Here is a 25,345-nt window from a genome sequence, read left to right as displayed (position 1 = left end):
AACAAAGGGGGTTCTACATTTTCCTGTAAGAAACTGTCCCTGATGTACACCGAGTTTCAGCCCCAAATGTAATTTCTATATTTAACATTAGAATGGTGGATTGAGAATTCTGGAGGGGGGCGGAAAGTGAACTGAATTCTGGGCCCTTTACTGCACGTATATTGCTGCACCTTTACATAGGTTGTAGCTGACTGAGTGCCTTACAAATGTATTCACTTTTTTTTTGGCAGAAATGACCCTAAATCTCCAATAAGATTTCTTTCATTTGGGTTTTACATCAGACACAACCTCCAAATTGAAAAATGTTGTGTGAATGAAAGATACCTTCTTTTTTGATAACATCTAGTTTTATGAAGTTGTCAAGAAGAAAGGAGAAGTGCCACAGAGCAGTCTGGACACATTCAATCACAGACCATTTTCCATTTCTTCCAGGTATGGGATGGTTTCAAGGATTCATATTAAAATAATCTCTTTAGTAAGAGATTATTACACAATCTCAAAGTAATGCTGAGAACGCTGAGCTGACTTCTGACAGAGATGCAGTCCTCTGGATCGCTGAAAAGGGCGCAGTTGGGCAATAACTGCCAGATACTTTTCTGGCAGGTTCTTGAATTTTAGCCTTAGGTAAAGCAAAGTGGCCTATGGCTATGGTCATGTTGGCTAGAAAATATGCCAGCTGAGAAATGCTAGAGCACAGAGGCAGAATACTAGCACAGAATCATCTTTTCTAACTTGACACTGTCAAAGAATTCCAGTTTCTTGAAGGCCAGATTTTGGATTGTCTGTACTCCTGGGCAATGTAAGTGTTAAAAAAAAAAGTGTTTCTGGGAATTTTTTTTACAAATACATGAAACACCTCTCTAATTGTGAGTTAGATGCAATATGTTTATCCAGCTCAAATACTTCAGTAGATGAACAAATGCTGTCAAAACTGTCATGGAAATTTATGCATTAGTTTTCCTATTGCCAGCATAACTTTAAGTATACATGTGATTTTCCTTGAATCAGAACTCAATGATATCTTTCCATTAACTTTGATGGGTTTGGGACCAACAAGGAGAGGGTCGGATAGGTCAAAACTCCATTTTTATTTCAGATTCTCTGCAATTATAACACCATGAGAGGAAGCAGGATGACAAAATCTAACATTCTTACTAAGTCTAGACAACACAGCATGAAAAAGACCAGGGACTCCTGTCTATTCCCTCTCTCTCCCACTGTGGCTATCACTAATAATAGCAGTAATTGTGAGAATATGGTGGGAAGGAAAACCCAAGAGATTGCTCAGTTGGAATTTGCTGTTCTCTGGTTCTTCCCTCACAACACATATTTGCTATCCTTCCGTAAGGGATATTCCATGCCATTGGAAAGTAAACGGAAAGACATACGTTGATCTGTGTGGTCAGAAAATAATTCTGAATCAATAAATTAGAGGAACTTGCACTTTGTTTGCAGAAAAGTTGAGAAGAGATGAGAAGGCAACATTCCTCCCACTTGTTATTTGTTATGAAATGTTTGCTTAGCTCTGGACTAAAGGAATTGTCAGATCCAATACGTCTTTGTGAAATTCCTCAGTATCAGGGTGTTACCACCAAGGTAAGGCACTTGTTCTGTTTTCTTGGTGTGTTTCAAAAGGAGGAAGCATCTCAAAAAGAAATTTAGACAAGGGAAATGATAATAAACTGCCTGCTTCAAGATTTTTTTTAATTGAAGTTAGATTATAAACTGAGAAATAAGGAGAATTTTTTAAACCACTGAAAGTTCATCTTAGCTATACAAAACCAGGTAAATCTTCCACTGATTTTAGACCCACATGGAACGGTTTTGAGAGTCACATGCTAACGTATCTATTTCTAACAGGTCTCATTGGCCTTTTACTGGAACAGCACAAAGGCTGCTCCCATTTGTCGCCCCCTGTGTTCTTAGACTCTGAGTGAAGCCTTTGGCAGATTACCAGCCCGTAAACCTAATTAATTTTGAGGTTTCAGCATCTCCAAAAAACAGACACTCCATAAAAAACACAGCAGTGACAGTGAGCGAAGGATTTTCAGAACTTATATTTCTTGCCTATAATTTAACAAAGCTAAGTTCTGAGACAGTAGACAAACCCTTGCTCTAAACTAGAAGACCCTCATGGCTGTGGGTTCTCTGTTTGTGTACAAGGCATTTTCATTACATGCTAATTAAATTAAAGGCAACAGCTTGGCCATATGCATATTAAAGTTACAGGAGTTTCATAAACCAGATGCAAATAATGAGGTAAGAAACATAATGAAGTGAAACTGAGAATTAAAACATATGAATAAATGAACCGCAATATCTCTGCTAAACATAACTACTTAATACCGACTGACGCAAAGTTAAATTATAGTTTGTACGAAGACAGGAGCATCTCAACTAAATAAAGTGCTAAAAAGTTTGCATGTATTGTCTAAGGAATACTATTTATATCCAGAATGATTTAGTCAGTGTTATGAGCATATACATAAAATTAGGTGTTAAAAAAACACTGTGTCTAAACTGAGAGCAGATAAAACAATGGCCAATCAATGAAGTCTATTCCATTAGATGGGTGTGCATGTACTCAAGATGAAAAATCTCTCAAAAGGAAGAGTTAAATGTAGTTTCACACCCATTAAAATAGTTCCAAATAGTCGTGCAAAGTTTTAAAAAACTTGACAAAAGGCCAACTGAAATTGGCATAAAGCTTTCCACAGACTTCAGTGGACATTGATCCAAGACTTCTGTTGTGTTATTTCCCAACTGTCCAGCTCCTACAAAACACAAATCGTTGATTCAAACACATCTTAACCAGAGTTACAGCATGTAAGTACAGAGACATAAAGTACAGTTTTTAGTTCTACATAAAACAAATAAAAATTTAAATTAAGAACTTCCTTGAAATATAAAGAATAAGAAGAACAGATGACCTAAGAACTATGGTTGCTGGTTATTTAAAGTTATCTGCAGTCAAAGATGCCTATATATCTAGTATCTACATCACAATACTGTTGGGACCATCTCATGTCACAGCATATTGGAGTCTTTTCTCATTCACGTTGCAGTGAAAACTCATGAAATTATCTTAGCTACAGTTCATTTTAATCAAAGTCAACCTCTTATTTTCTGCCCTGATGCTCTGCTAAGCACCACAAAGGAAACACAAAAGACATATCTCTGCCACCAAAGAATTCCCTTGCTGTCGGAGGGACTCCCCTAGCTCAGATGTCCCACCTGTGGGTTTTGTCTGCCAGAGCGTTTCCCATGCTGGAATAATGAGCATTGTAGAAGCAGAAAGAGGGTATGATGGAGATCCAGAGAACATTAAGCTATTCACACAACTTAGAGCTACCTGACAACAGCCAGAGGTTGTCTTTGGGCCCAGACAGGCCTCTAGAATTGGGCAGATGTCAATTTTCAAATAGCAACATACTGCACCGTGTGCTAGAAGAAGGGAGAAGTCTCCCCATAACTCCTGTGCCTCTGCTCAGATTCCACCACAGACTGAAGGGGAGATGAGGCCCTTCCCTCAGGTTTTATAAGTGGATAATGGCAGTCCCTTCACGAAGTATAGAAATGATCTTCACGTTTGCTATCAGCCCTCCGTTCATTCTGCACATTCTCCAAGGCAGCTGGTGGCAAGCCAGCTCAAACTAGAAGCAATGTAGCTGCTAAGAGACTGGGTTATTAGCTCAAGCACAGCATAACATTTATGTGTCTACATGATATTTTGTGACATCTAGTTCATGGCCAGCAGCTTGGAGAACAGTGACAGTGGTTTCAGATCCATTTCAAATGCATACTCAGAGAAACCCACATGGAGATGGCAGTCCCCTGTGCATATACCGTCAGCCTGATACAAAATCCTGTCAAAACAGCAGGAAAAGTGCCAGCTGTTTAGAATGGGTTTTGGGTCAAGCCTTGAAAACGGGGGAAAGATACAGTTTTCTCACACATGCCAAGGAATCCCAGGAAGAATAAAGGTCTGTCAAGTTTGCCAACATTCATCTTACGGATTTCTCGTTCCTCCAAAGCAAGGATATTCAACCAATACTAGTAAAAGGCTGTTCAAAGCAATCCTGCATCATGTAAGCAGTCTAAATAAATTATTATTTCTTTAGAGAATGTGTAACGAAGTAGACTCACCTCTTGGGATGGGTTAAGTTGGTAGTCTGAAAAATATGCAAGACTATAACCTTACTACAGTCATAAGCAAAACAACTTCCAAGAATTATAGCCAGCAGTATAGTACAGCCTGACCTGGAATTGTAGATACTCGATATCACTAACAGACTTTTTGAGAGATGGGTTATTGAGCACCTCTCAGGTTAGGGTCAAAATGTCAATGGTCTGGAAAATATAATCAAAATGAGCAAATTAAGATGTGAAATTAGGTAGAAAAAATGACAAGCAACATATCTGGCAAAGCAGAAAGAAGGAGCTGAATTGCAGAAAGTGTTGCTGAGGTGAAAGATATCTTTACCCTCGGGAAGCATCATGAGCAAACAGCCAAACCAATGGCAGTAAATCATGGTAATTAAAGAAGTTCATTCCCCCTCTGCTATGACCTACAGCCCCTTTTCTGGGTGGTAACTGCAAAGGGGACAGCAGCAGCTAACAGAGCTGAGGCGTATTTTGCCTTCATATGCTGTTTCTGTCCCCCCTCAGCAGGGTACTTCACACAGATGTGTCCATGTTACTGGAGCACTGGGTAAATTAAACAAACTTCTGAGAGACAGTGACAGGGACATGATCCATAATTCTCCAACAAAAAGTGAAAGTTCTGGACCCTAAATCCATACACAGGTTGTTAAATAAATGACTGACTTTTAAAGAGTGTTAAGTATCCAGGATCTCCCATTGAGCTGAACATCGTCTCTGCAAGCATTTCCAGAGCGCATTTATACCAATTTGGGAAAGAAAATGTTCTGGGAAACTAGTGAGAATGGACTCTCATGAGGTTTCCAATAATACACATGTATTATTGAAGTCAGAAATCCCACGAGTAAAACTCAGAGCATGTTCATTTTTGATCCTATCCCAAACCAGGCAGCACAAAGGCATGCAAACACACTAAATGAAAGAGAGAATTTAAGTTTAAACTTTTCCCTAGCTTTTATGTTTGCCAAACAAATTCACCCATCCTTCAGAAAAGTATCAAGTCTGTACATGGGCAGTTTGACGACTACTCCGGAGTCAGGGAAGTACAAATGTAATGTTTTATTGGACTGGGTCCTTGGCTGATGAGAATAACCTCAGCAGACCTTTACTGATTTTCACCAGATTGGAATATCTGGCTCTGTACCACAGCAAATGTTTAGGTTAAGTTAATGGCCTTTATACACACTAAAATATTTTTATCGTGCAAGAAGCATTAGAATCACTGGTTGCCTATTCTGACTTGAGAATTGTACAGCAGATCACATTTTTCTTTAGATTCTAAGTGACTCACAAAAATAACTCAATTTATTCTGTTTTCTAACATAATAAAGATTTCTTGCAAATGTAAAATGTTGAGAGTTCTTAACAATATAGCACTTTATTATCTGAGGATCTGACAGAAGGAGAGTACTACGTTTAAATTGCCAGTTTGAGTTAGTCATGAAAGACTACTCTGTTTGGTTGCTCAAAAGAAATGCTATGCAGAACATTCAGCAATTATTAAAACAAGGTAACAAAATTGCATGTCTTTAATTATTCCTATATGAACAAAGACAGCGTTATCTCTGAATAGTGCCTTTGTATTTCTGCAGTTGACTGAACTTGTTTAAAACATCTTTATGCAATCCTCTGTCAACATATGGCAAATAAGGAAATATTCTTATTTGTTCTTCCACTTAAGGTAATTGAACCAGTCACATTGGTATGTAAATGTATTAAATCGGTATTTATTGCAGGGTAATGAGATATTCTAGAACTAACACAAATTTGATTGCTTTGCCACAGACTAAATACTTGCTTGTCAGTACGTGAGCTCCCTCATTTCTCATGTTTTGTTGTGTTTTTTTTTAAAACAGAAGGAGGCATGATAAATGAACAGAAGAAAAATACTAATGTAAACTACAGCATTATGACACTGACTATACACTAGCAACATTTAAGTGCCAAAGGTTTCCCAAGTTGCACTCAAGATCACTTCATTAATGATTCTATCAGTATGGCTCTTTGGCTTGCTATAATGGCTCTGGAAAGCAATTAGCTAAAACCAACAGCTCGAATTTAGGCTTGGTAGCTGTACAAGCACTTGGGTATGGCCTGTTTAAGCAAATCCCTGCAACTGTAAGATAAAATCTAGATATTTTATTAGTTATGACAGTTCTGAAATCCATCACAAAGCAAACAGGAAACAGCAGGATTGTTTTATGAATGCATTTATGCTTCACTTTTCCTAAAAAGAGCCCACTATTTGTCATGTGCTGTCTTACAGTTGATTAGTTACTTACGGTACATCAAGAATAACAGAACAACTGACTTCAGAAGGTAGCTTAGTCCCCTAATCTAGCATCCCATGTAACTGAGTGCACAGTTTAAGAAAATCCTTAAAGTGTGAAAGGAGGTCTACCTTTTGGAAATTTTGAAGCATAGAAAATGCAGCCCTCCCTGTTCTCTCATTCTGTGTAACAGCACAAAATAAAAGCATCATTTATGTGCCTTTTAAATCTCTGAAATGTGACTTCAGGATGCCTAGACCTTTAATAGGCCTTTGGACAGGGCAGAATTTCACCCTAAGGATGGTTTGCTATGAATTATTCATGCTGCTCAAAGGATTAGGTGCAATGAAAATGTTCTGGCAAGATTCTCCTCCTCCTTTGTGTACAGCTAATCGATTTTAGGTGGATGGAATTCAGATGTACTAATATTCTAGGGAAACCGCATGCCTTCTTAATTAATCTTCTGCTTCTATAGTTGTGATAAAGGCAAAAACAGTAAGATTAGGGCACAGTGACACAGAAAATGAACAGCTTAAAAAAAAGAACTGGTGACAGATGACTAAAATCAGTACTTGGAAATTCTTTTCCATAGGTACTTAGCATTAACAGATCCTTGCTTCAGTGTTTCCAATCAGGAACATTCCTCCCTATCAGACATGCAACTCTAGACGTTAGAAGTCATGAATCAGGCCTTACAGGAAACAACACTATAAATAATGAGATTTTTTTAAAATAATGCCGAAGGGCTTTGGTGTTTTATTTTCTTTCTAATTTCTTGAACCATTTTCAACTGAGTTTTTAAGAGTTTTTTTTTACCCTTTATGATCATGTGTACCAGAATCAAACTTGGGTGGGTTTTTTTTAGTGAAAATGCAGCTTTTCCCGTGATGATGGGACTGTGGCAGCTGGACCTTTCAGAAGAACATTTCATATCATGAGCGAGAGCGGCAGACAAGCCTGAAAGACTCCCTCTCCCTTACAAGATACCCTGTTGAAGTTGCAGCCAATAGAGAGAGACACTTGCCCAATGCACTTGGACACCACACGGGGCTAGCTGATGGTAGACCCTTCACTCTGTTCAGAGGTCTTGGCTTCAGAGTGACTTACACTGACTGCATCAAAGCCCCGCAGCAAATGCTCTAGACACTGGCGGTTCACTACCCATACCCGCTTTTCCCCAGTGAAGATCCTCCAGATAAAATCTTCAGCCTGGTAGAGCTGATGCAAATGAATTTGAGGGGACAGACAATCTGAGCCTGTCTGACCTGGGATAATTTGCATTCAAACAAAATAAATCCAGCTCAATTCCCATAGCAATTTTACTTTGCTATGAATAGCTTAGGCAGCTCCAATAACAAGGAGCTCTGGTTACATCTGATTGCCAGCTGTATTGCTTACTAAGAAGTTAGGTCAGTGGTTCCCAACCTTTTAATTTTCCTTGTTGGAGTATACATTGCTATGGATTTGTTACATGAGAGAGTGGTCACAAGGAACTCTGTAGGGAGCAGGGTATCAGCTTTGCTGATATTCCACATACACAGACATATACATATGTTGAAATATCTATGTGGGAAGGAGAAAGGGAGGGGAACAGAGGAGCTTAGGCCATTAAGGGAATGGAAAACAAGAAGCAAAGATGGCCCAATAGTGAGAATGTCAGGCTGGCGCCTGGGTTATCTGGATTAAACTCCCAGTTCTTCAGCAATTCAGCTTCTCTGTTCCTTATTTCTCAGTTTTATAGGCAGGGGTTTGTAATCAACCCAGTAAATGCTCAAGAGAGACTTGTGAAGGCTCACATTTGACCCCAGTTGGGTTGTTCTTTTAAAATGCCTTCATCTTCTTTACTATAAACTGCAGCCCCAGCCTTCAGGATGTCACTCAGTAGCTTGAGCTGTGACCCAGTGACCAGTTGCACTAAGCACAGAAGGTCACAGCATAGCTAGGTATGTGCCACCTAGTAGGGCTCCGTGTTGGCAAGTGTCCTGTTCAAAAACACATTCCTCAAACATGGCTCTGCCCATGATCTGTCCCTCGTCACATCACTGGATGGGCTTCTGCCATGTGACCCTGCTCATAGGAACAACAATGCTACATGGTAAGTGACCCAGAAATATGCAGTCACATTCACTGGAGTGTGAGAAGGTTGATGGGTTTGCTCATAACTAGGAGTTCCCTTGCTATAATGCTTTCTACTTTACACACGCCTATAGAGAAAGTATGATTACTTAGCATCACTGTGAAAGGAGAAGCAGGAAAGAATAAATTTCATCTGCTCTTCTTTTGCTGTAATCACCTCCTTGAAACAGAACAGCAGCCTAGGTGTGTCTGAATAACATTTTTTTTCCAAGAAATGGCAAATCGGTAAAACCTTGAGTGCAATTGATACTATTAAACCTGAAATACAGGGCAGCATCATCCCAAAGATCCACTTATTTAAAATAAGACCTCACCATTTTCTTAGTTTTTCTCAACATTAAGAAACCTGTACAATGGCAACTCCATGTAATATTTAGATAACCATACAAACCATACAGCCTTAGCATCCAGATCTTAGTTTACAATGGACATTTGAATAGGAAGTGAGTTATTTGCTAAGATAAATGTAGTAACTTACATCTATATTCCATGTCATGAAAAAGCCTCATATTTGTAGGCATGATTTACAGCCATAAAACCTGCCTTCACAATATTATATTTCTGAGTATACCATGGGTCCAAAGATTCTTTGTTTTCCTACTTGTGGCCAAATGCTACCAATCAGCAGTGCTCAGACATACTGCACTAACCCCTCTCCTGCTTCAAAACTGTGCACACTCATTCACACTCCCCTCTCCCATAAAATTAGCCTATGTTTCTATTTTAAGAGAATGATGCACAAAGGTGAGCATCCTATAACTGGTCTGCTGGTGTAACTGTACTGAAATTAAAAGCAGGAAACCTGAGTGGATTTGCCCCAGACTAGAAAAATTGTTAATAGTATTATAAATGAAAGTTTGATGAGAAATAATTTTCAGTACAATTTTCTAACTACAGAAATCTCTGTAGTAGAAATAACTGTGATCACATGCAAAAACTGCCACAAAGAGGTCCTGGTTTGGTATGAAATAAAACATCATGCCATAACTGTCTTAAAATGGAAACAGTAATACTACCTTAATATTTGTCCAGATTTTCAGCATAAAGTGAGGTAAATCCATTCTTCAACCCAATACGTCAATTTACATCTCCTGACATCCTGTCTGCTGACAGGGTCAGAGTACAACATACAAGTCTAAACCAGTATTTGGAGTGTTAACGCAACAGTTCCCAGGTATTCAGATCCATGTTTGACTTGTACTTACTGAATAGGCCTGCAGAACTAAACTGGTCGTAAAAGGTTACATTGCTTTTACCATAAGCAGACTTCAGTATAAGCCTGTGAATCATGTGACTGTTTAGCAGGGATGAATCTTAAGAAAAGTATGAAAGATGGTGTAGGAGCATTTACTTGCGTCTTTTCATTGAGAAATCAATTCTATTATACACCTCTGAGAATCAGAAGTGAGAACAGGGGACAGAGTAGAAGCTGAGGAGAGGACATAAAGGTTGCCATTTCTAGAGAATCTCACAGAAACTGATCCAAGAAGGGAGGCCTTTGATTCCTGTGTCAGCAGGCACCATTTGCTATGATTTTCAAGCAAGTGAATAGCATTTCTTCATGAAAGCATTTGCACAGTAGAATCTTTTCAGCGCACTACCTTACATATTAGGCTCTCAAAATATAGTCTGTGGAGAACCAAACATCTAAGTAAGCCTGTGATGATCTCTGAGATCTCAGGAAATAGGAAAGATAAAGTGACAAAGGGAAGGTTGTGCCTGAAAGCAACTTTTTCTTCTATGAGATATTATATTACATTGGTCCAAGAAATCTAGAAATCTATAGCCACAGATGTTGCCACTATGTTAAACACTATAGGCCTTCTTATTGAAATAAAAATGCACTAAAGTCAAGGGAGGTACAATTATACGGAACTTGTTGACAGTTCAGCATGCTGCAAAGTTATAAAAGGACAGTAAAAAAAAAATCAGCAGAAGATTTAGGAGGCAAAATTTCCTAAGCAGCCTGACCTTCTTTCTGCAATGAATCTACTGAATACTGAACAGTAGGTTAAGCAAAGGTCAGGTTAAGCATAGGTTAAGAAAAAAGCTCCATGAAAAGGAATGTGCTGTCAGGGTCACAGAGACTCTGGGACATCAGGGAAGTGTGTGAGTGTTACAGACACTAGACACTTCAATCTCATATGTAGTTCCTAGTCCCAGGGCCTGAGCGTGCTCTCTGTTCTGTCCTGACACCATGGAACACAACCTGAGTTCGCACCATGCCACACCTCAGCCAGCGGCTGCTCTCTGTGGACTTCAGGCATAACTCGAGAGAAGTGCTGCACAGCTTAGTTGCTGTTTTATCTTGAGCCCTTACTTAGAAATCAGGATACACTTTGTGTGCTGAGAAGTGCTGCATAAGTCAAATAAGTAGTGCATCAAAGCACACCAACTCCCATAAACAAGAGATAATTTGTCTACTTTCATAGACAAAAATTAGAAAAGTGAACATGAAAAGTGACAAATGTGGTCCTCCCATTCTGAGTCTCCCTGAAGCTCCGTGTCACTTGCACAGCCACTGCTTTATCATTCTCAGATTCTAACTTCTCTGCTAGAACCTGTCCTCAAGCCCCTGTCCCCCATGTTAGTGTATCCCTGACTTTTCTCCAAAATAATCTGGCTGCTCCGTGGCCACTAAAGGGGCACTGCCTGCCAAAAGACTACTGGCATGAAGGTAGTCAAGCCCTATTTGTGGCTACACATTTTCCTACATAAGATTATATGTGCTTCCAGGATTTCAAGTGCAATCCTGCCACTTCTCAGTGTGAATTTGCCCAGCTTAATGTGTCATGAAAAAAGATGTGACTGTTCCTGCAATCCATCTGGATCATCAGTCATTTACTCCACCTTTTCTTCTTTCCAGGTGGTAACATAAACAGAGGAAAAGCCAGAAGGACCTCTTGTTGTGAAACATTTCCTCTCTTCACAGCATGTTACACTACACACTCCTCCCACAGCATAAAACCAGCAGTGTTAATGTGCTATGGAAGTAAATTAGTCACAAATAGCACCATAGGGAACTTAAATATTTTGAATGTATACCATATAATCAGGAAATGCCCACCCTCTTTATCTGTCAGGAACAAGGAAATGGAAAGCTTTGTAATTTTAAACTGCCCATCAGTTGCTATGAATCAATCAAACATCTTGCTGTGGAGAGCTAGCATGCACAAGAACGCTGGTAAGATAACAGAGGGCTTAAACTACACTCCCCATCCTGTTGGAATAGTTTCAGCCCAAGATTCCACATTTGATCGCCCCTGTCCAGGGCTTTTCTTTATAAATCTCCACTGCACTCCTCGAAAGGACTAGAATAGGACACTGAATTTTCCTATTTTTTCAAATTATTTATACTATTAACAATTCTCACAAATTTCACCAATCTGAAATAAATTTGATTTTTCTTCAAGAGTAAATAAATTTTATAAGATAATTTACAGACTTATAGTGACTTATTCCTTTAACATATATTAACATATAATGATAGAAGTCATGCAAGACTGATACACATCCACTACATTATAATTTTTTGCAATAGCCCTACATCCATCCACTTACTACAAAAATCAGAGACAAATCTGTCCTGGTTTCAGCAGGGATAGAGTTAATTTCCTTCCTAGTAGCTGGTGCAGTGCTGTGTTTTGAATTTAAGATGAGAACAATGTTGATAACACACTAATGTTTTAGCTGTTGCTAGGTAGTGCTTACACTAGTCAAGGACTTTTCAGCTTCCCATGCTCTACCGACTGAGAAGGCTGGGGGTGCACAAGAAGCTGGGAGGGGGCACAGCCAGGACAGCTGACCCCAACTGCCCAAAGGGACATTCCATACCATGTGACGTCATGCTCAGTACATAAACTGGGGAAAGCTGGCTGGGGGCGGCTGCTGCTCGGGGACTGGCTGGGCATCGGTCGGCGGGTGGTGAGCAATTGCATTGTGCATCACTTGCTTTGTGTATTATTATTATTATTATTATTGTTAGTATTATTTTATTTCAATCATTAAACTGTTTCTATCTCAACCCACGAGTTTTTCTCACTTCTACTCTTCCAATTCTCTCCCCCATCCCACCGGGGCGGGGGTGGAGGAGTGAGCGAGCGGCTGTGTGGTACTCAGTTGCCGACTGAGGTTAAACCATGACAAAATCACATCAACCTTCTCTTTAAATGTAAGTCCCTTCCTGGAAGAAACACAAAGGTGTTGATTTAAATTATAATTACTATTTTGCTAGCACATAATATAGTTATCAAATGGCAGAAGAGACAACAGCTGTAAAAAGCACAGCCTTGTGCAACTTTATGGAAATACAAATGTATTAATATTTCACAGACAATGGACACTGAGTTTCACTGTTGTTTGTAAAATCAAGATTAAAGGATTGGGACCAATTCAGTGCATTGGTATAGATAGGTATGTATATATAAATTTCTCTTCCTTTTTATTGGCAAGTAAAATGCAAAAGTCAGGTCCAAAGGCTAAGCTGTCATTAAGGTCATGTGGCCTATCCATGGAGGCATTTTGCAGCACATGGGCACCATTCAGAGCAGGCTGATGATGAGCAGGAAACACAGTCCCATGGGGAAATGCTCCACATCATCCTCTGTTAAACCTAACACAGAAGTAGGGCTGTGGAGGTAGAGTGACCTTTGCTATGCACAAATGCTAGTCTGTAGAAGACAGACCTTCATTCTGGGTGAATAATATTTCCTTCTGTTTTGTTTCTCACATTAGAGCGTGTTCCTGACTTTCCCAAACTGTAATCTTTAAAATTATTAAATAAATCATGTGAACAGCCACAATAATAAAAAAATACTATTCTCTCAGCCCTCAAGCTATTTCCAACTAATTTAGTGTTGTGGTGCTATTCTGCACACCAGAAAGCTAGTTTTCAAGAAATGTTTTGAAAATTACAACAAAAATAAACTTCTCATGGCACTATAACCCAAAAGCTGAGAACCTGTAAATAGAACCAGTGCAATATTCATAGCCCAAGACCAAAGTCTGGCACATTTTTTATCTCAGCTTCAACTGTCTACGGTAATCTATCAGCCTCTCTTTCTGATTCGGCTTCTGGTCCAAATTGTCCTTTCATTGGTGTTTCATCTGTCACACAGACTGATGAAGAAAGCAAGCCTTTGTCACCATACCATTAGTCTGATGTTCAATGACACATGGCACCAACTGTATGTTGTTCTGTCGTGGCTCCTGCCCTGTATTTGTGTTCATGCATGATCTTTATTAAGTGAGACCCGCAGGACTCTCTGTGCCTCAGGCAGTTAAAATGACCACCCAGGACTCTCTGGTAGCAGAGGAATCACACGAATCAGAGGAATCAATTAACTATTTCTGTAACATGTTCTCCTCTCTACAATTATTTGGCTTTCCTATCAATAGCAGAAGATGAATGAGGTCTTGCCTCCTACAGGTGTTCCCAGGATGACAAGTGATAATATCCTTGCACATTTTTGTAGATCAAAAACTGTGGAGTCCATCTCCTGTCTAACAGAAGAAACAAGCCTCAAAAGCTACTTTCCTCTTTTACTCCCAATGCCGAACTTGACTTCATCAGGACTTGATTGGGATTAGGCCAAGTAACCTCTTTACATTTACTCTTGACTTCGTATTTTTTGGTGGCCATTGTGCTTCCTTTACTCATTCATTGTCGTAATACTCTGGCAGCATAGCAGAATGAAAACAGTTGGCATTAGTACACTGAAACGTATCTGGCAGCTGCAGGCACCAGATGCCAAGCGCTTCAGTGCATTTTCTAGCAGCAGTAGCAGCAACCAGTTCTCTGGGAAGCTGCCTGAACTCCTGCCTCATTTCACTCCTGGCTGTTTTTAGTCTGAGTGGTCCATGAGAAGAGCACAGGGCCAGTCTGCAGATGGGTTTCTTTGCCTTTCAAGTAGGCTGTTTTCCTCCAGCTCACTTCTGATTCAGTGAAATCTGATTATACAGCACCACCTTGGATTATTTAGAAGATGTGTTTTGGGGTCTGCTAGTCGAAATGGACATGCTTCACTTTCTTGATGAGCCAGTGGTACTTCCCATTTGCAAAATGTCTTTCTAAACCAATTAGTAATTGTAGTAATGTTTCTCAAAGAAATGGTGTGTGTCTTGGCTCAAGGGTCAAGATGATGTAGGGAGGAAGAGAACTCTCCTAAGGCCAGGTTCTGATCCAAAGCAGTCAGCATAAAACGTTTTACTCACTACAAGCTTTAGATGAGGCCCATAAACCAGCAAATACCTGTCAATGAGTGGAAGATATTGTGCTGCAGGAATCAGTAGACATCAGCTGCTCACTTGTGTCTCAGCCTGGAAATTGTCCTTCTTCTACTCCTTTGCTCAAGCTTTTGCTGCTAGAGGCAGGATAAAAATCTGATGATCAGTATGTGATGTTGGGAGTGCAAAAAATATCCATGCGGCCTTCAGCACGGCTTCTAGCATGCAGAGAAGCCAGCAAACAGAGAAAAAAACGGAGGCTGGAGATACTGTTGTGGTAGGCTGGTCTCTACAGTGACCAGACATCTATTGCAAACAATGTAACGTAGAGTGGACTATAAAGAATGATCCTTTGTTAGTAAATGTAGCAAAAAGGTGCAAAAGTGACAGAAGCATTTTTTCTTGTCCATACTGTAATCATCCACAGTGAACTGCAAAAAATTCATCTCAGCCCTAGCCCAAGATTGGTATTTTAATCTTTAATTTATACTTGCATCTACCAAAACAAATAGCATAACTTTTTGTCAAGTGTTAACAAGAAATGAAACTGGGTGGCCACATTTTTAGAAAAGTTTAAACTTTCTTCAGTGACACTGTGTTACAGCATTTATTCCTACCCCTTACCATGACCAGCTTATACTTTAATTACAATATTAACTTGAAATATTTCTTGAAGTTTAATCTAGCCTAATTAAGATCTACTGTTTTGATGACTTCTTCCTAAAACAAGAATGAGTGTGTGGCATAAGACAAGCCCACTCAAGATAGAATTATTTTTAAAAGCTCACTCTTTTCAGTCATGTACAATAATTTGCATGAAGAAAAAGCAAATCTGTTTTTAATTTCATGATTTTAAAAAAATTACATTCTGGTGTTATGTAAATTTTATATCTCATGGCAAAGAAACTGCAGATCTGAAGAGTAATCCATGTTTCATTAGTTTGTGTATTCTGCCACAGAATATAATACTACGTTCTTAAATTAGTTGGAAGCCACACTGTGCTGCAGAGTATAAAAACAAAAGTGAGGGCTCAAGCTAGGTCAAGCATATTTTGTATAGGTCCATTAAAAATCTCATTCCATTAATATTAATAAAGATGTTGAGACACAAAAGTCCTTCAATTAACATATATTAGGCAGGCAGGCACAAGCATTCAAGTGATCCCACTGTGAACAGCAAGAATCCAGTCCTCAAAGAATAAAGCCATGTGTGTGCTGTGTACATAGTGGGGCAGCTAGAAATGCTAATGCCACAGGAGAGTGAAAAGGCAACGCCCTATTGTCTATGCAAGCAAATATCACTTTATTGCCTCAGCTTCCTTTTCTATTAAGTAGGTTTGTGCGGGGCCTTGTTATTCCAGTAAGAATAACTTCAAGACCTATTATCTTTGTCATCAAACTTTTTTCTTTTACTATTTTTTGGCAGGAACTAGCTGGGCAGCCGCATATGAGATTCAGGAAAAGGATTTTCATCTGACTGTACAACTTGTTTGTAGATTTCCCTAGCTTATGAACTAACATTGTAAAAAGAAATTAACTTGCATGTTCCAGAAATTACTCTGGACAATAATGGTTCCCACGGTACTGAGCTTCAACCATCAAGACTCATTCACTTGCATATGACCTGATTATTTGACATTTCTTCACCCTCATTCTTAGTGACTTCCGAGCATGACAAACAATAAAAGGTTACTGATGTCAACCTATTATGAGCCAGGATGCTGTTCCCATCTAACACACAGTAAAGCCAGTACTGAAGCTTAATTAATACATGTTTGTAAACTGTGCTGAGCTGCAAGGCATTATGATTTCAGGTTTCTTCTGTAAATGTTTACCTCGAAGCTTTAGTCAATGGTCCACTGTCTGAACCAAAGATAAGTTCTGCTTCCATCAGCTATTCACATAGCTGGTCAAACTGCTGTCAGAGCAAATCAATAGGAAATTCCTTTAGCATACTGTAATTTATGGTAGACCTGCAGCAACAGAATTGGGATTAAAAAGGGATAAGAAAAGGCAAGAAAGAACCAACATTACTGCTCCCAGTGACATGATCAAAAAGACAGAGGAAAACCTTGTTTGTAATGTAATTATCCATTAAAGTTCAATTCAGATACCATTTAAGGGCTAGGCAGAGCCTTCCTAACACAAAATGAGTGGGTTTTAGAAAAAAAGATACTGAAGTCTGAGCTTCAGCTGATATAACTCACTGTAGGTCCACTGCTAGCTCTCACTGCAGAGATAACTAAGTTTAACCCCTCTCCTGCCAGCTCACTGAGAGAAGACCATTACAAAATGAGGCACACAGAGCTAACAGCTTCTGTATGTGGTCAGGAGTCAAGTCAGAGGGATCACTTCTCATGACTAGAAAGGCTGCTGACTTTAATGGGGCTGCTGTCAGGTTATCACTGGACACTGCAACTTCCAAAAAGAGAAAGCAGGTATTTTCTAGAAAATCTCTACAGAGCTATAAATCTGTAAGTCAGCAACATTACTCACGCTCAGGAGAGAATGAAATCAGATGCAAATAGCTCTGAAATTGTTTTAAAGAATTGACCAATATATTATTGGCATCACAGCTCTGGATGCCTTTGTCTAGCATAGCCCCAGCTTTTATCTTGCCCCCATCCATGGACTGCAAATTTCAAAACCATAGACATTGAGAACAGTCTTTAGATCTCTGTCCTTCTCTCACTGTTTGCAGTACTGGACAGCAATCCCAGTGATCAAACTACCATCTGTTTTGAAGAGTATGGGACATGCCGTGCATCAGAAACACAAACCCTTCCCTAAAAAGTTGCAAATTAGAAAACATCTTAAATATCTTGTAGACTTAAACATAACTGACAAACAAAAACTGTAGGTGCCAAAACAACTGAGGGACTTATGGAGCTGGTAACAAACTCCCAGCAACCATCCAGACTGGTTATGACTGGGCAGCCTACGCTGAATCAACGTCAAGTTCCCAACTGAGTACAAGTGTGCAAATCACAAAGCTGTCATCATAATCAGGGCACAGGTTTTGCAGAGAGGCTAAGGAGGGAGTAAGCTTGGCAAAAAAAGTTTTAAGAATAGTATTGATACCACTGTTTGTTCAAATTAAGTGGACTCTGCGGCAGGGCCAGGGCACAACCAAAATACTCCTGTGCTTTCCACTCTACCGCTATGTGTCAGGTACAGAGCTCTAGGAGTGGGCTGCTTGAGCTGGACTTGAACTACAGTTTCACAGACTGTCATTGTGTTTTGGGTAAACAAAAGCCTTTACACTCCAGGTCTGCAAACCCAGTATCTTCCTCAAACACTTCTGAAGTGGAGGAAGAAGGGGGAAAAGACAGAAATAAAACCTTGTTTAGGTTAATTATTAGTGACTGAAAGCTGCTATTAGTTATTAGAATCTGCCTCTAAAAAGAGAAATATTTTAGATGTTCAGCAGTTCACAGCTGTGAGAATGTGTTGCATCTCGGCAGCAGAGATGGTATTGTCCAAATGAAAATAGTGGCGCTTAAAATAAAAATCTTCATTTACATCAAAGACATCCTGTTATGAAAAGGTCAAGTCTGTGCAGACAGGTCATCCTCTCCTGACCCTTATGAGGGCATTTGACTATAAGCTTCTCTCTAATGGACTAGAGAAAGTGTGGGAACTAAGCTTTGTGGAAAGACTTTGCTACAGCAAGAAAAATGCTGATGTTTCAAGTATAGATAGAGTCTACTAATTCCTTTAGAAGTTATGATAAGACTGTTGCTTAACAAGAAAGGCCAGGATGAACCGCCTGTCTATGTACAAATGGAGGGCTCCCTGTTTCTGGAACTGCTTTAAGGGTGCAAGCAGCTGTGCTTGTAACAGCCTGAAGTTTGGTCTGAAATATACCGATGAACAATTTCCATGCTCTTCCTGCCAGCTGAGCAATAATGGAGCAGGCAAAAATGACTGAGAGGACCAACTCCTGTGGGCGCTCTTGCGAGCTGTTCTATGTCCACAGCCCACTGTGTTCAGGCTGATGGAGCCAAAGTGCTCTCAGTGACACAGTATTTCCCCTATGTATGTTGAAGGGTTCCAGGTTTTTTAATATAAAACCTGGAAGAAATGCAACCTCTATTACTTTTCCTGTCCAGCAGAAGCAGATTATTTCTCCGTCATTAATCCTCTTTAATTCCATTTCTTACCCATCAGGAATCAGTAGGGTCAAAATGCCTGGGATAACACTGTCTTTGTCTTGCAGAGCTAAAGCCAGAGTTAAACAGAAAGCTTATCAGACAGATATGGAGAAGGGCAATCAATAATCTAATCACACAATTCATTCCCCATCAGCAGTCAATTCAAGGCTGAGACCAGAAACAGTGTCTTGCATTTGTCTAGTATAATTTAAAATATCTTCAAGAATATGGCTTTTTCCCATTGTCACCTCATTTTCCTGTAAAAGTTTTTCTTATCTTCATCTTTACCATATTATGGAGTGAATAATGGCAAAATGTCCATCAAAATAATAGACAAAACAATGATCCAGTAAAACACAGTTTGTGTTTTATAAAGGATGGAGATGTAATGATGTGTGAATATAAAGAAAGTCAAAGAACTCATATGCCAGATGCTGTTCATGTTGTGCTGGTATAATGGCAGAAAATGTAGGATTTTTATATTGACTTGTGGATGGACTAAAAATAGTTTTAAGAATGAGTTAAATCACCAGTTCTGTACTTAGTTTCTCTTCAAGGTCCCACTGGGCCAAATTTTGTCCTATTTTTACAGCTGTATGTTTCTAAAGGAACCTCATAGTGAACAGCAGTTATTTTGTACTTTTACCAGCAGACTGGCTCACTGATTTTGATGGGAGTTTGACTGCATAAGAACCTTGGGATTTGTCTCAACATATTTAATTGGACTTAAAGTGTGAGCTCTAGGAATAAGAGGCTGTTGTTAGCGTGAACTTAAATAATGCTAATACAGGGTGCAATTAAACGACTACAAAGAATGGGTACATGAGTCGCCTTGCCTGCCTACCTCTTAGGTGGCCAGGCTGCATTAAGAAGCTTTAATTTTGTGGCTTCTTTGATACTTTGAGCAAAGTCCTGCCCTCAGACATGCACACACAACCTCCATTGAATTAATACATCTCCTGTTTATCTCTCAGTGCTGCATCTAACCCTTTCTGCAGTCGTAGACTCCTCTGACAGCTCAGTGAGTGTAACATGATTCATCCTTCCCTCCTCTTTCTCTTCCCTTGACTAGACACTAACAAACATAACAGAACTTGAGACAAGAGAAAGAGGCCCCTTATAATGAAAGATTCAATCACATCTTACCAAAAACAAAGGAGGGCACTAGCTAGTGCATGAAGCTGGCTCCATTCTTCTAATTGAGGTACATAAATAAAAGGGAGAGAATGGCCCGCATTCACCTCTAGTTTAAGCAGGTGCAACCTCTCAGGCCTCCATGCTAGTGCGTTTGCTTAGGGCTGAATTTGGCCTGAACAATAAAACTGTGTATCATATAGTTTTAAAGGACCTGATCTGTTCCACTGAACTCTACTGATTTTCTCTCTGACACAAAATACACATGCATGTCTCCTCTACGATGTAATGGTAGGAGAGTTCCTTTATGTTGTACGTACGTTTCTTCCCTCTGGGCGCGCGTTTCGTACTTGCTATATACCCTGACCTGTCTCCTCCACCAAATAGCAGCAACATCCCCACAAATGCTATATCATAAACTACTCATTCATTATGTTCACTATTTTCTATGTTGTGTATTGGACTATAATGTAAACTTGTTTGACTTTGTAAGAGAGAGTTCTTGTTCACAAGGTAAAGGTGACTTCTGCTCCTAAATGCACAGTTATAAACTACTTTTAAGAATGTCTCTAGAACACAACTGGACTACTGACAACTCTGGGGTTCTCTTGTATTCTGCCCTGATTTACTGTGTGACTGCAGACAATTCACTTTATACACAAGATTATGTATACATAGACCTAACATAAGCAGCACATAAGGAGACAGAAAGGAGACAAAAACTAGCATATAAAGAGAGACAAACAACATACAGTTTATACACAGACTAGGAAGACAGTAGTAAGGCTTTTAGAGACAATGTCATAATGAAAGTGGGGTTAAAGATGGTGAACCTACAACAGACATCTGTTTTTAATGCAGATGACATAGCACAACATGTGCATGAGGCAAGAGGAATGAGGTAGGAATACAGATACAGCCACACTGAGTAAGTCCTAAAATCAATTTCTTATTCTAACAGTGGCCAGCACCATCTCCTTTAGAAAAACTGAAAAACCCCTGCATTCTATGGATTTAGCATAGTCTGCCTCCCAATTAGATAGCTAAAGGTGATTATAATTAATAATATATTGCTAAATAATAATAGTAATAAAAACATGTAATTAGAATAAGTAAGAATTAGCTCAAGTCAGGAGTTTGGAAAAAAAATTGAATTTGGGAAGAATAAACAGCTTGAATTGGAGAACATAAACAGAGGACGAAGCAGCAAGACAAACCAGTGGCCTGGATATATCAATTGGGAGAGCAGAAGGGATTGAAGGAAACTCCAAGAAGTCATGCTGAAGTAACAGAAGAGTTTTATTAAAAGTAATAATGAATATCAGTGGAGAAGGGAGTTGAAAATTTTGCATTAATTTCTATTCGGGCCACATTAAGATGATGCTAAAGAGAGAAGTGAGTTTTGTATTTACTAACATAAATGAACTCATTGACCCAAAGCTGTAAGAGTTAAAAAAACCCACCCCTGAGAATGAGAATGTATTAACAAAATATATGAAAATGAAAAAAATTATCACAGCTTCTTTGGAGGGAATGTATCGTATTCTCCACAGATAGTCTAGAACACATTTTTCAGAAGGTGTACAAAGTACACCTGTCTTTTGAGCATTTTTGATAAAATTACTGAGAAAATCTGTGTGATGTGCAACATAAGCCTGAATTTTAATAAATCTGTCATACTCTTTTATTGCTAAGTAAGTATGATGCTGCTACTCAACGCCTGATGGTGAAACAGACACTTAGGAAGATCTAAACACGACTTCTTGCATACAAGATAATTTCATTTAAAAAAAAATAAAATCACAGTTTTCTTGCTGCATAACAGATGCTCCAGCAAGTAAAGGATGCTGACTGAAGCAGGAAAGGGCAGAAGACAGAAGAAAGCAAGTTTCCTGTTGAAAATCAAAGCACCTAAACACTTTGATGATGAAAAGGCAAGAGACAGTACTCACAGTAAACTTGTGCACATTCTCCTAAAATGCTGACTTAATGTATTAGGGTACTTATTCAGATAAAGAGCATAGATCCAGTTTTGCCTTCCGACACATCACGAAAATAGTGTTGACTGATGGAAACATTTGGTCTCAAATCAACAAATCAGCATACAAATGTGGGGCCTTTCTGTCAATTAAGCTATTAAAACGTAAGATACACACATCTCTTAATAGATCTATACCAAAGCAACAAATTCTTGCTCCTTTCCACTGTTAAGTTAAGGTCATCCTGCCTAACAAACCATTTCATATAGACTCTCTCAAAAGTCTGCTCTGCAGGCAATGGCAGATAACAGACAGCTGAATGACTGAATACTCTAGGTCATCCAAAAAATTAGATCAAAGAGTCCCTGTAGTCTATTGAAATGCAATTGCTTCCAAATCACATTGTGGTGTTCCAGGCTTGAAAGAATGGGTCACTGCAGTTTTATTGTAGAGAAGCTATTGCTAATGAAAGGAACAATGGAAAGATTAGTGCTACCAACCATATAGAAGAAATACCACTTTCGGTTTAATTGCAGTGAACAAAGCAAATAGGAAAGAAGGGCAACCAAGTGACAAAAGTAGTTGGTGCAAAGAGGATATAGAAGCTATTCACAAGGCTCTCTTGATCAGAGCACAGCGTCCAGACTTAGCATATGATTACTGAATTTGGATCACAGTAAAAAATGACGTGGTTGTCATTACAGACAGCTGACGACACATTTTTTAGAAGGCAGTCTTACAAACTGAAAGACTAATAATCCTGTTGATAATTTGCCTGGGATTCATTAGTTGCACTGAAATTAATAAATGGATAGGGAGAAAGGAACAATTATGCTTTATTTGTAATACCTACTCCGCAGGAGATTATTATAAGTAGAGGTTTACTTCATTTACCAGTTAAAAAATAACAATTTAAGGTGAAGTCTATTGAACCTTGGAACTGATTAAAGAAAGAGAGAGATTCTAATTGGTGATAATCTAGGTACTGAAAAAGGTTCTGCCATAATAAATTTGTTCATGCCACAATGTTTACTCTCTTTTGATCAGTTTCTGGATCTTTTCTAAGTGAAGCTTACCAGTCATAACAATCTCTATGTCGAGACAGTGGTAAAAGATCCATTTCAGTCTCAGTTAAGATCACTACATTCTGTTTCTCTGTGACCTGAGGCAGACTTGAACCTTCCTTCTCCAGGCAAGACTTGACAAGCCCAGCTTCACTCAGATCATAAAGCGTGTTGAAAAACAAAGCGTGACCAAACAGGGGAGATCACCCAAACTGTAACTGTTGTGTGTAGGTACAGCACTTCTCTTAGAGGAAAAGGCAAACACTGCAATAAGTGAAAACTTTTTTTTTCTGAGTAAATATGGTAAAAGCTAGTGGTTGTGAAAATGAAGCTTCCGCAGAAACAAGTAAGCACATCCGATAGTAACAGTTCAGCACTACAAACACAACTTAAAAAACAAAAGAAAGCTTCATTCCAGTTCCTGGCACCTGCTCCAAAGTCACATTTGCAACTGTTCAAATGAACTACAAGATACTAATTCCTCTAACTTGCTCAGAAAAAAAGTAGAGCATTCAAAATATAGTCTAGACTACTTCAACCAGTTATCAGTATTCAAGAGCTCTTCCTAATGAACCACCCTCTTCTCAAGTCATGGATTACTATTTCAAAGGAAACACTGGGTGCCTCAAGTGCTCCTTTTTTGGTCCCGTCACACAGTTTAATAGTCCTTATGGACAAGTACCTTTGCAAAACAGATTTCTAGAGGGTGACCCAACATATCCTCTGGACCTTAGTCAGCCACAAAGCATATAGATATCTTCATATACCTAACACTATTAAATGTCACTGCTTTCATCTGCATCCCTAGGAGATTTCTTTGCAAGTGCAAGGGCTTAAGCCTAAAAACCATCAATAACTATTAATTCTGTAGATGATTCGTCTGAATTACATCAGTAAAGACTTCTCTGCAGGCAATGAGCACTGACAAATGTATTTTGAAAAAATAATTTGTGAGTAATAATTTTTCATGAACTTGGATGACAGCCATAAATGGAAAATATGCAATGATAATATTTAACACATTCATAAGAGATCAAATAATCAAGACTTATAAACCCAAATAAGGCTGGAATTGTCAAAGGAAACAAAGGGAAATTGGTTCATAACTCCTGCTGAGCTAGGAAATTTGCCCTTTCTTAAAGCAGTTGACAAACCTAGGTACAATATTTTTTTCTCACAAGCTTATGGATTGATTTTTTTTTTCTTTATTCATAGTAGTTCACAAAGGCAGGAAGAGCATTTACTTAAGAGCAAGCAAAAATGTATAAACTATCACAAACTATAACAAATGAAAATTGCTATGGGATAATTACTAGGACTACCAGCCAGTCGTCTGTTTTTTTCCTGAAAGACTGTGATCAAAAAATACAGTTCATTGGCTATAACTAAATCTCTTCTGTTAAATGCAATAGCAGCTAGTCGTATTAGGAAAATCACCAAATGGTGTATGGTATCCTGAATATTATATGAATTACATACCTTCAGCTACTATTCCATGTATGAAAATACTTTTAATGCTGATTTGTTTTAAATAAATACTTACCAAGCCTACACATGTAGATATTGCTACCGAAGAGGTGCTATCATTCCTTATAAATCCCTGGTAGAAACACTGCTCAATTTCATGTTCCTGAGAATTTGAGACTCCATCTTTCCCGAGTACCTGGACAATAAAACTGTTGCTTAAAATGGTCGAAGGTTTAAGTTCTAAGTGAAGTTCCTGTCCAAATGCTGAAAATTTGTAGTGCAAGGAACTCTTTGAACTCTGAGTTGATCTCTTTCTCCTAGTACTGTGCAAAACATCATGTGAAATGTACGATCCACTGGAATCCACTTTGACAGGTGTCACAAACACATAATCTGTAACGACAAAAAGTTAGCCATCAGCTTTTGTATCCAACAAATAAGGTAAGTGTCATTCTAACACTGTAGCATCAGGCTTTCACTATGGCATGAAGCATTCCCTCGTTTAGGGAATGGCCTGAAAACTCTGCAGGCTATGTGTGTATAGGCTTGACTGCGTAAATTCACCCCTGTAAGCCACAGAAGCTCTCAAACAGTGTTTGTTTCCTTTCTGCCCCACTGAGAGGTACAGACTAACTAGCATAGCTGTGAACATTCCCACAATCGCTCTTCTGAAGACATTTGTCATCACCAGCAGATCTGTAGATTTTCCCCTCCCCCTGTATTAATTGCTGTCAAATGTGAAGGCTGCTCTGGTT

General features: G+C 39.0%; 1 protein-coding gene across 1 annotated transcript in view; it reads right to left on the bottom strand.

Annotated features, from left to right (window-relative positions):
- ADAMTS18 (ADAM metallopeptidase with thrombospondin type 1 motif, 18) overlaps nucleotides 1-25,345 on the bottom strand; it is a 78,465-nt gene that overhangs the window by 51,521 nt on the left and 1,599 nt on the right. The window contains exon 2 of the mRNA XM_009324839.1: nucleotides 24,667-24,983. Coding sequence (XP_009323114.1) covers nucleotides 24,667-24,983 — 317 coding nt within the window. The remainder of the gene's footprint in view (nucleotides 1-24,666; nucleotides 24,984-25,345) is intronic.

Source organism: Pygoscelis adeliae, unplaced genomic scaffold (genome assembly GCF_000699105.1).
Source record: "Pygoscelis adeliae isolate BGI_AS28 unplaced genomic scaffold, ASM69910v1 Scaffold136, whole genome shotgun sequence".
NCBI lineage: Eukaryota > Metazoa > Chordata > Aves > Sphenisciformes > Spheniscidae > Pygoscelis > Pygoscelis adeliae.
This window is presented reverse-complemented; position numbering and strand designations above follow the sequence as displayed.